We start from the raw sequence: 12,053 nt of genomic DNA, 5'->3' as shown, positions 1-12,053 counted from the left end.
TGGCTCAAAGCTGTGACCTGGACCACAAGTATACAGGCAAGGCTGTCAGCCCCCTGACCCTACTGTCTGATTCACACAGAGGTTGTCTGTGCTAGAACAGCGTGGCTTAAACCACACTGGCTACCTTTAGGCAGAAGATCGTCACATACATACACCAAATTTGACAGTTTGGCACATTCACCATTTTTATTAAAAAATATTATATTAAAATATATCTGAAACATTAAAGGATGACCATACGGTAATGGAAATTGCCTTTACAATTAGTGTTCAACTATGTCAATTATTGTTAGACTAACAAAAATAACATTACTTATGATTTCTTAGCCCTCTATAAACACTTGTTACATGTATTTCTGATTTTTGAACAAATCTTTTAGTTAACTAGACTTTATTTCCATGATAGATAATAACAACAGAGTAAAGCTGATGCCTGATGCTGGTATTCCTGGATCTGACTACATTAATGCCAGTTATGTGTCTGTAAGTAGAAAGTCTCTTCCATTTTTACTATATTTGTTTTCTGATAGAAAAAAGTGTCAAAAAGTAACTTCCAAGAAGAGGATTCTAACCTTTCTTTCATTCACTACAGCTACCGTTGCCATGGCATGGTTCAAGTGACTTCTGTGCCAATGAACATGACTAGATAAAAATATAAATTATCCTATTTTCATTGCTAAGCAATAATTTTCAGTAGTAACCAAAACTGTGTCCAGTAAATTACTTTCTATAAATTCTCTTATGTGATTGTCATTAAAGACTCCCACATAAATTCTCTTATGTGATTGTCATTAAAGACAGTAGTGAAACTCCCACTGAGGTCAATTGTTTAGAGACAGGCATTATTTTGTCTCCTAGTTCAGCAGCTGGAGTTATTGTATATGAACAGGACAACGTAAAGACAACTGAACTGAAAAGTTTCATAGAAATGGCTAACAATTTTGAGTAGTGGGGTTGGTATGCCCCTTATTATGTTGTGAAAGTTATGGTGGAGGAAAGTCCAAATAGGCTTCTTGAAGAAGAAATGAGTATTATACTTCTAATCCTCAGCTTTCTTCCAAGACCTTCCATTTTCTAATTGTGTTCACAGTAAATTCTTTTGTCTATTTTTCTGTCTTTAGTCTTGCCTATCTCATTTCTTTCCCATTGAAGCTCCAAGTATCACTCATAATTATGAAATTATTTTGTTGTAGAAGTGGCTAGTGGTCTCAGGTGAGGTCAAGACTCCATTTGCACTATGCACTGTTCAAACACATAGCAAGATGTGCAGACTGTAGTCTAAATAGATGACGCAGTGGCTAGTAGAAATAGTTTTTTCCAGGTAACTAGGAGACATTTATGGGAAATAAGCAAGAGAGGTGAGAATGGGTGTCTTAAGAGCATCTTTCTCATTAGCAAAAGCTATTTATTCACTTTATATGGAATGTCCTGATTCTAACAGCAGAACAGCAGAGCCATGTCTCGCTGTTACTCGAGGCTGGGACTATACCCAGAACTGCTGTGGAGACCGGGCGTCCTGGGGCATGGCTTGGCCTTTACCCTTCCTCTTGCCGACAGGCCCAGGCTGAGCAGGGAACAGGAACAGACACTTCCAAAAAGCTGCAGCAAAAAACCAGCTGCACGGTGTTCCCTGCTAAGAGTTTGCAAGTCATTACTGTATACAGGCATCTCGCTTTAGGTCACCATTCATCAGCGAATCTACAACTGTAATGTTACCATTTATCAGGTTTAAAGCTTTGCCCTTTATATGGTCTCACTTGCCGTATTTGTGGATGTGTAAATATATACATAGATATAGCTGTAAATATGCAACATATGTGTGTGTGTTTCCCTACCTATTTATCTCAGTGCGTATACGTATGCATACATATAAAGAAAGGAAAAGAGCGATCTGGTATACAGTTTTAAAAATGGAAACCTGCATGCTACTTTTATTTTCATTGGTTAAACAAGAAAAAGTAACTGGACCGTGAGCTTTACATCCCTGAATTACAGTTTCTCACCTCACTCTTAAACTAGGGAGGATTAACATAGTTTCTCACCACCACCTGTTCTTTATATTATAGATGGAATAAGTAACAGGCAGCTGTGAATTATAGGGCTATAATTCCGAGAAGGAGCTTTGGTGGTGCTATAAACCACCGTGTCAGTGGTTTTGAGCAAAAAGCAGAATTCTGGGATATTATAGAGTGCTAGCTCTACAGCATAAATTTATTGCTATTGTTGCTATTGTTGTTATTGTAGACCTTCTGTAGTACAGAGTTCCTGTAGGGTACACTTAGTTTCTTTGAGAAAACCGATCCATGAGAGCCCATGCGCTGATAGCATTTACACACAATTTTTTTCAACCATTTCCTTCTCCCCAAGTTTTGCATCAATTTATAAAAGGACTAAACTACAGAATCGAATGCTAAAATAAAAGTCAATGCCCACAGTATGTTTTTAAAGATCTTTTATCAGAGATCATGTGTTTGATTAAGCACCATCCCTAAATTTCAGCAGATCCCTGAGGCTCACTGGAAGGACAACGTCATCAGTGCGGTGTGTAGCTCGCACTGGCTCTCACACTGCTCCTTAGTTGCTTCCCTGGCTCCACTGCTCCTTAGCACGATTTAATTCTACCTTGTTGGCCTCCTCCTGACACAGTTCTTGGTAGCCTGTGGCTAGATCTGCAGTAGGGCTAACATGAAGGCTTAGATATTTTAAAGTGGGAGTTACTGACCTGATGTCCCCGTAATTTCTCTGCTAAATGCATTTCCATTAGGATGGCATTTCCCAAACTTTATTCGGGCATCGGTTCATAACTGATCCAGACGATGGAAAAACTGCTATTACTTCCTTAGGTTTCCAAGGCCATCTGCCATGCGGTGATTATCCAGGCTGATGCCAGTTCGTTTAGTCTGTCTGACAAGGTTCTAGCCTCAGGCATGATAGATACAGGCGCAACTGTGAGTCACATGCAAATTCTTTTTTTCCTTGCCAGTCATTATGCTTTAAGTATTTTCTTTTCCTTAGGGTTATTTATGTCCAAATGAGTTTATCGCAACTCAGGGACCATTACCAGGAACAGTGGGTGATTTCTGGAGAATGGTGTGGGAGACGAGAGCAAAAACACTTGTGATGCTTACACAATGTTTTGAAAAAGGACGGGTAAGTTACCAGTGCACCAATTAATAGCATGTGATATAATTGGAAATTCTGTATGTAGTTTCTGTGGAGATTATAGTATGATCATTGTTAATTAGTAATCATCTCCCTGCAGATAAGATGTCATCAGTACTGGCCAGAAGATAATAAACCAGTTACTGTGTTTGGGGATATAGTGATTACTAAATTGATGGAAGACATTCAGATAGACTGGACCATCAGAGATCTAAAAATTGAAAGGGTAAGCCAGAACTGGAAGCTGATTTAATAAAACCCATCCAACACCTCAAAGAAAATCAGATGTCTCCATCCCACCCAACTCTCCCTCAGTATTATTCTTTTACTCTTCTAATGCATATGCATCATACTGCCTGGTTTTCATGCCTTTTTTTATATATATTCCTGATCTTGGGGTCTTTTTCCTGAGAATTTTCTCCAGTTTCTGTCACAAAATGCTCAGATATGTGGCTGACATGCTTTGAAGGGACTATCAAGGTTACTGAACCTGTGGTCTGGTGGGAGGTGAAGTTTCTATTTGGACACCTCAGTTGTCCCTTCTAGAAAGGAGTAATCCTAACCATTCTGGGATCAGACAAATCCTTTTGAATGTATCCCTCTCAGATTAAAGGGCAAGATTCTCTGGTGCAGCGCAGCTGTTTTTTATTGTACCACCAGTCATATTGGCCTCCACCCCCAGGAGATTCACCCAATATAAATGAGAATCATCAGTATTACTCCCACTCTTTGTGCTGGGAAGGGGGGTGGGGGGTACAGCAGAGATGTTCATCTTTGTCATCATCCACAACTACAGTTTTCACTCTTTAGAAAAATTGGCACCCAGTGTTAAGCCAGACCAGTAGGTGGGCTCAGAAAGCAATCATCTGGACATAATGACCCAAGATGAAGTCAGTCTTTTTTTGCACTCCCAACATTGAGCTCTGTTCTATGCAGTGCAGCCAGATCCTAGGACCTGCACTCGGCTACCCAAATGCAAGCATTACCATCCTGTGGCATGCACAGGTGACAAACAGAACACAGCAGATAGCGGACTGCCTCTGTGGTCACCCCGTAAGGGTATGTTGTGCACATAGTACAAGACAACCGAATATTTTAAAATGAGTGAGAGAAGATAAGCCTTTTTTTCAGCTAAAATAAGACCTAGAGTAAAGAAGACTGGAAAAGGGACAATTTAGAGTAAAAATGCATAATGCGAAGTAACCTGTGTTAACCAGGATGAGTCTGAAAACTAAGCATAACCTGAATTGACAAAGTGACCATTTACTACAGCTGAATTACCTTGCACAAGAAGCTATGTCCTTTAGAAGGATTTCATTAAATGCTCCATATTGCTGACTTTAAGATTGTACTTCGTCTTCCGTTGACAAATGGATGGATTTTTGATGATGTCCCAGTGAAGGTAAAAGACATATCTGAGGGAAATCATTCACAATTATTGCCATATTGCATCCAAAGTCACTTCTCTCTTGTTTTTATCTTGATCAATTTTTAAAAATACAGACCAAAGTAGTTGCTAAACATAATTGTTCATGGTTGTTCAATGTTTCTTACAGTATGAAAAGACCAAGTGGTTGGTTCAAAATAAATTTTAAAAAAGGAACTGGTTCATTACACAACAGTTGATTAAATTGTGGTATTCCTTGCTGTAAGATACCATGAATGCTAAAAACTTACAGGGCTTCATAAAATCTGGGGAAATTAGTAGAAGAAAACTCTGACAAGTACTATTAAATGTCAAGATACTGTCTCAGTTTGACAGAGTCACAAACTATTAAGAATGTAAAGGATATTCTGTGGAACTATAGATACATTGTTGTCATGTTTTATAATTTTCTCTAAGATTTTTCCTTGACTACTGTTGGAAACAGGATGTTGGTCTAGGCAGGCCTTTGGCATGATGCTGTGCTTTTATTCTTATGTCCTTCATGGTCAATTTAGATGTCAGACCATAATCAGCTCTTTTCTTTAATATTGCTGCTGCTCTGATTGAGAGGGCATCAAACACTTAGAAAATATATCTGTGCTTAGCAACATGTGTTTGCCTTTATTACATTAGATCAGTCCCAGAATGGTTGCTTTTCCCTAAATGAATTTATCATAGTTGACTAAACTTCTAAATGAACTATAGAAGCTTCAACCTGTAATCTATAAATTATGCTGCTATATTGACTAAGTCAAATGGAGAGTGAGTGCTGAAGTCGTGTGTATATTTTTCAGCATGGAGACTGCATGATGGTGCGGCAGTGTAACTTTACATCTTGGCCAGAACATGGTGTCCCTGAAACTACGGCACCAATTATCCATTTTGTAAAACTCATCCGTGCAAGTCGAGCGCATGATAATACACCAATGGTGGTTCACTGCAGGTGAGCATATTCACCAAGTCATCATTTAGTATCTTAGGTTTTCTAGTGCCTATTAATGCTCAGGGAAGACGCAAGAATGACGATGAAAATTGAGTGCACAGGTATGGTTCTATATGGACAGCAGTGAAGGTTTTTCTCACAGTGCTCCTCAGTCCTTTCCAGGAGGTAAAATGCCAAAATGTGTCTGTTCTTCCATTCATGGAAATCCCATTGAAGTGACATCAGTGGAATAGTTACTTCAGCAATTGTCATAAGGTGCTGCTGGATTTATCTCAATTTTCCTCTTTATCGTAAGAAGAGGAATAGCAACTGACATGCTGGTTTTAATTACTTCTATTATAATTATAGCTCTTCTTAAGAAATGAGTATTAAAAATTGTGTTTTAAGTGTACATGTCACTTATCAAGAGGAAGAAACTATTCAGGAGCCACACAGAGTATGAATAAGGGTTTGCACATGCCAGATTTCAAGCTTGCATGCCTGTAAACAGCTAAAATCTATATTTAGACTCTTAAATAGATGGTCTGGTGGTTAGAGGTGTTCAGCCGTCATAGCTCCCATTGATTTCATACTCAACACTCTTAAGCAGCTATTTCAAAGAGTAAATGTGTGGGGAAGGCTAAGTCTTCAGGAAGGTGGTGAGTGTGTCTGCATTTTATGGGCAGGTCAGTGTTCTCACCAAATGAGTGCTCCAAAATAGAGATTGGAACTCAGAGGTCTGTGATTGATTCTTTGGCTCATGCTAACTCAGTGTGAGTCTGGAAATATGTGGAAGAAAAAGCTGGGTTTGGTGCCACAAATCTCTTCCTTAGCTGTCCCGTTACTGAATCATTTAGGTTGGAAAGGACCTTTAAGGTCATCAAGTCCAAAATTATCATGCATGGGAGGTTTTTTTTATTTGTTCTCAGTGTCCCACAGGTGCCACCCACAATGAGACATAAAGCCTCATTTTACTTGATATCATTGTCATTGACATTTCCCTCCACTGCAGGGGCCAGAGAGACTACTACAGGAAAGAACTACACAGTCTTCATGTTTTGAGGATGCTCATGTGCTCAGGGGCCCCTCTGCAATAGATACATAAAGGGGCCAGCACGGGCCAGATACTCCACCTGTGCTCAAATTCCCAGTGTCGTCAAGCAGCAGCACGTGTTCTCCTATCCAGATGGATCATTCATTACTTTCTGCTCATTAGATCTTGCAGGATTCAGAGAGTTTTGCTCTACATTTCCTGATTATCGACTGTGATATCCTCTGCATTTATGACACTAATTGCAAAGAAGTCTGATAGTGATTTGGAGAAAATCTGATTTGTTTTCAAACCTTGAAGTAAAACAATACTAGCTACCAGTGTGTCTTGCATACACATCCTCCTTTTAAAAGTGTTGTAAATGTTTTGCCAGATCCCATATTGTTTTGTCTCAAATACCAAAAGCATTACAGAATCCAGGTATGATTTCAAAAAATCTTGTGGTTTTTTTTTTTCTTTGAATCAGAGGGCTCTAGAAAATTCACAGAAAAACTGCAGGACCATTTTTCCACTTATAAAGGTTTGATTTAGTTATATCTCATTTGTCCAATGCAACCCCTTGTAAAATCTAAGTCAGAACATGGCTCAAATCCGTATTTCACTTGATCTCATACAGCAAGAGACACACACACAATGAAAAACATTTAATTTTTTCTGAAGCTTTTTTTCACAATAAACTTAATTTAACCAGAATATTCTGAGAAAATATTTTATACTAAAAAAATGAACTTTAAAACTTTGTCTTGTGTATTATATTTGCAGTGCTGGTGTTGGAAGAACAGGTGTTTATATTGCACTTGACCATTTAACCCAACATGTAAATGACCATGATTTTGTCGATATCTATGGACTTGTAGCTGAGTTAAGAAGTGAAAGAATGTGTATGGTACAGAATCTGGTAAGATTTATATATTTATATATTCTGTTATCCTGTTAAAAAGTTAGTAATCTGATTATCTGATCTTCTACAAAGCAAGACTTGAAAGGTAATAGCAATCAGCTGCCTAATACATTTTATACAAAATCCTGCATCTGTTTGGATTTCAAGCATTGTGCAAATGTATTCTTTTTATCTATTTAAGTATATTTGGCCAGCAAAGTCTTGACAAGTGCTGAAAAGACTGCCGAGATATTTAGTTTTCAGAACCTAAATCATAATTTCTCAGACTTTGAGAAAGTTCATTTCAAGTATTGGGTGAGGAAGAGTCATTAAATAAAAAATTTATCTGGTCATGCACTACTTAATTTTACTTTATTTTCTACTTAACTGTATTTTTGTGTGTGTGTATGTATATGAAGCACGGTCCAAACTTTTGAATATTCCCTTACCTTTAACTTCATTACCTATTCCTTGATTCTTTTAAAATTACTTCAAATAAAATAACACATATCGATAGAATTAAGCACAACTTCAGAGTTTGCAAAATAAAGGCAGTGGTGGTTTGGGAGTCTAAAAAAGTGCCTTTCTGGCAGACTTATTGAGTATGTATATGTTAGTGATGCCCTGCTAGTACCTGGAGAGCTGGGCATTTGTAAAGGAGTAATAGCAGAATTTAAAGCTGATTCTAAATGCTTGGAATGGAAACAGTGGAATGGCAATCCAGCTGTATTTGCATAAGGCTCCTGGCCGTAAGCATCCTGCAGGCCAGCTCTAACCCAGGGCTGCCGCCTGAAGCCTTTGAGTCTGCAGCATCACTCACCAACTTCTCAGTACAGGTGAGCAGTTTCAGGATGAACTTCCACATGACTGGTGGACTTGAGCTGATTTTAATGTAAGGAGACTTGTTCCATGGGGAATGCAATTCTGCTGTTCTATATCATGTCAGAATATACAAAAACTGTGTCAGAATATACAAAAAGAGGTAAACCTCTCTTCAACAACTGCATTTCAGAAGATTTTGTGAGACCTTCTGGTGATAATGTGTCATGCTATTTCTTGTAAGGTGCTGTCTGGTTACAATTTGCTTTCAGTTTTTCCTTTTGAAGTCTTGATGCAGCTAAACAAGTGCCAGGACTTTCCTGTGATGATGAATTCTAGGAATGCTTTTTGGGGTTGTTGTTTTACACTTTTGACTAGAAAAAGAATCATCTGAAAATAAGGCAAAGGCTGGAAGGCAATTTAATGGGACCCTCCCAAAAATATCATCTTAAAACAGTAAGATATTTGATAAGATCAGTGTACATTTTAAAAATGTGTATTATTTTTGTGTATCTTTGCATATTTTGGCAGAGGCTAGAAAAAAGTATACCAAAATGCAATAGGAGATGATAGTCTTGTAGTTTTAACTTCCAAACAGATCAAGTATTGATCTATATGCTCACTGCAAAATCCTGAGACAGGTTGTTCTCCTTCCAGGCCATTTCTAGCTCATGTTTGCAAGACTACAAAATGCTGAACAGCACTAAAACTTACCCAGAGAATCAAATCTTGTAAAGTTTTGTGGCAGATCCAGTAGTCAAACTATTCTGACAGTTCTGTTATAAAACACTGTTTAGTAGTCTATAATTCAGATTTTATGTGATTGGCACAGAAGATATGAAGAGAGGATCAAGTCCTTCCCAGAACTCAGTTTAGAGATCCCTCAGTCAAACTGTCTGTAGGAGTTATGAGTGAAATAAATAAAATCTGGTTGCTCTCAGACCTGTTTTTTGCTTGATGCTAGCTTCAAAATAATTTTCCCTTGCCAAGAGAGTCACTTTCTGTTACTGTAGCCAATGGGCTCAGAATGGCCCATATCTGTGCAATAAAACACCTGTGCAGTTACCACTCTCCTCACAAAAGATAGCTGCATCCAAGCTCTCTGGAGGGAATGGCCCATAATCTGTAGTATCTCCTGAAACACACTTGGAAATTCTTTGAGATAGTGCTGGTTCATGTGAATCAAAACTGTGTGAGGGACTATGCAAACAATTTGACGTAGCTTGAATAATTGTGTTGCACCCGTCGGTGATGTACCTACGCACTGTTTAATTCCCTAATGTAGATATAATTTCAACATCCTGATACTCTGATTGGTGGCCTGTACATTACCAAGGCCTGCCCTTGAACAACACGTAAAACGCAAAACCTAATCTTCAGTGAACTTTTTATTCTCTTATTTACCCGTGCAAGTCAAGGAAGTTATAGTTATTTTGGTCATCTCCATCTGTGGAGATGTTCAAACCCCCTCTGGACAAGGTCCTGGGCAACATGCTTTAGCTGATCGAGCTTGAGCAGTGGCAGTTGCACTAGGTGATCGCAAAGAGGTCCCCTCCAACCAAAACGAATCTGTGAGATTTGGCTCATTTTTCTGCATCTACGTACCCAGGACTTCTCCTATGTGAAGATACGCTTAATCCATTTATTTTCTTTCTATCTGCTTTCATTCTTTTATTTCATTCTTGCTTTCGTTCTTACATCACCTTTTTTTTAAAACTTTTCTTGTTTCAGTAATCATTACCCAGAGTAACTTCATGTCCTTAGAAGGGTCAGATGAGCTTTAGTTGCCCACTCCTTGCATTACAGTCTGTTAAAAATGATGCTACATTCTAAGAAGTTTCACTAGAAATGATGTGGATTTTTGCTCTTAGCAATAGTGGATGCTGCTAGAACATCCAGATTTACTTGAACTTTTGCATTTGAGTGCACCCTGCTGGTTTTCTCTATGCTAGAAAGAAGAAAAAATTTCTTCTCTAAATATTACATTCATGTGGTTCAGTTTCTTCAGTCTGAATCTAGTGGCAAAAAGTAGTCATTTTTTGGTAGATGAAACCTTTACAGGAAACTGTGAAACAGGCTATTAGTCTCAGGTATGATTGGTCTGATTTGGTATATCTTACTAAGCATAAGAATCAACATTTTAATTTATATATTTATATATAATTTATATATATACATAATAATTAAATGAAAAATTTTAATGCATTATGCCTCATAATGAATGAAATCACATCAGGCATATATGAGATCATCAAAGTGTTGAGATTGCTGAGTAAAACTGCAGTTAATTTGACAACATCTAAATGTTATACAAAAAATTGAAAAGCTTTTTTGGCATTAAAATTACATTTTTCTTCTAATTAAGCATCTTTATATTCACCTTTTACAGGCCCAATATATATTTTTACATCAATGTGTATTGGATCTGTTGACAAGCAGGGGAAGTAGCCAGCCCATATGTTTTGTAAATTATTCAGCACTGCAAAAGATGGACTCTCTGGATGCCATGGAAGGTACAGAGATACAGATTGTCTCAAATATTATTTTTCTCACAGCAGGTGCATTGACTTGTCCAGACTAAGAAGTAGAAACAAATACTTTGCTGTGCATTTTTTGACTTCAGATCTGTAATTTTCCAGCATTTTGCTGCCCTTTTGTCTCCCTCCTGGTAACAGTCATTGCTCAAGCCTTCCACCTTTTTCCCTGCAAGGTCTTTTAAATTCAGCCACAATAGTTATCTGCCATTAGTTACCATTTGTTTGCAAGGCAAGTTAATGTAATGTATCTGTTTCTTTTGTAGGTGATGTGGAGCTTGAATGGGAAGAAACTACCATGTAAATACTAAGACTAAATATTAAAGCTAATGAGATTTTGAAAGTCAAAGTCATATTTTTCTAAGCACAGGGGCCAAAGTGAATTCCCCTATTTTGATGATTAAAACACAGATGATTGAAACAGCTTGTCTTCTATCAATGTGCCTTCAGAAATATGTTAAAGTATTTTATTCAGATCACCAAGCAATAATGATTTGGAGTACTTTTTGCACAGACTGCACTTCTGGTGTTATATGAATACTGCATTCAGTATGTATTTAAATAGAAAGTTTGTTTGAATATATTCCCTTTTTCCAGTTATCTTTGTAAAAGAAGAAAAATGAGCCAAATATGATGTAAAAATTTCATATTCCCATTGAATTTATTATGGAGTGAATTTGCTGTGTTCTTTGTGTTATGGTTTTAAGTAAAAGCTACAAATCCTTGAATCATTCTTGCTATATTGGTTTCAATGTTGTCAGCTCTTGCAGATTAATTCCAATACCATCACAGTGATCTTTACCTAAATGTATGTTCTTGTGTTTTGAATCTTTTTTTTCACAAGTGGTAGCATATCAGCTCATGATCCTGAACAGCTGAAGAGTCACCTTCTGACATAGAGAGGATTACTCAGCTTTTACACAGCACACAGTAGCTCTTCAGGGACACTTGGGGCTATTTAAGCTATCTTATAATCAGCGGGTTGTTTTTTTAAATATACAATGGTGATTACATATGTTCAGTGCTGAAGAAAGTATTTTACATTCCTGCTGCTTTTTAAAGCAGATAAACCAAAGCAAAACTATAAATTTATTATATATTATAATGCACGTTAGATTGACTTGAGTAATAGAATGTTTGTAATTCATTCACATTTCTTGAATATAATACTGTTCAGTATTTTGAAAGGTTACTCAAAATTTAATGCCAATATATTTCATAACACAGAGTTGTCAAGTAAAAAAAGTTGTTGCTCCTTT

The 12,053-nt window shown here is 37.4% G+C and overlaps 1 protein-coding gene across 1 annotated transcript in view; it reads left to right on the top strand.

The window, feature by feature from the left end:
- LOC106901096 (phosphatidylinositol phosphatase PTPRQ-like) overlaps window positions 1-11,601 on the top strand; it is a 147,163-nt gene extending 135,562 nt beyond the window's left edge. Inside the window, exons 57-63 of the mRNA XM_014963448.1 lie at window positions 407-483; window positions 3,016-3,150; window positions 3,263-3,388; window positions 5,383-5,531; window positions 7,324-7,459; window positions 10,650-10,773; window positions 11,061-11,601. Of these exons, the coding sequence (XP_014818934.1) occupies window positions 407-483; window positions 3,016-3,150; window positions 3,263-3,388; window positions 5,383-5,531; window positions 7,324-7,459; window positions 10,650-10,773; window positions 11,061-11,098 (785 nt within the window). The 3' untranslated portion in view covers window positions 11,099-11,601. The remainder of the gene's footprint in view (window positions 1-406; window positions 484-3,015; window positions 3,151-3,262; window positions 3,389-5,382; window positions 5,532-7,323; window positions 7,460-10,649; window positions 10,774-11,060) is intronic.
- The last annotated feature ends 452 nt before the right edge of the window (window positions 11,602-12,053 follow it).

This window comes from Calidris pugnax, unplaced genomic scaffold, assembly GCF_001431845.1.
Source record: "Calidris pugnax isolate Ruff unplaced genomic scaffold, ASM143184v1 scaffold44, whole genome shotgun sequence".
NCBI classification, from domain to species: domain Eukaryota; kingdom Metazoa; phylum Chordata; class Aves; order Charadriiformes; family Scolopacidae; genus Calidris; species Calidris pugnax.
The sequence above is the reverse complement of the archived record's forward strand: the minus strand, read 5'-3'. Positions and strand labels throughout refer to the sequence as shown.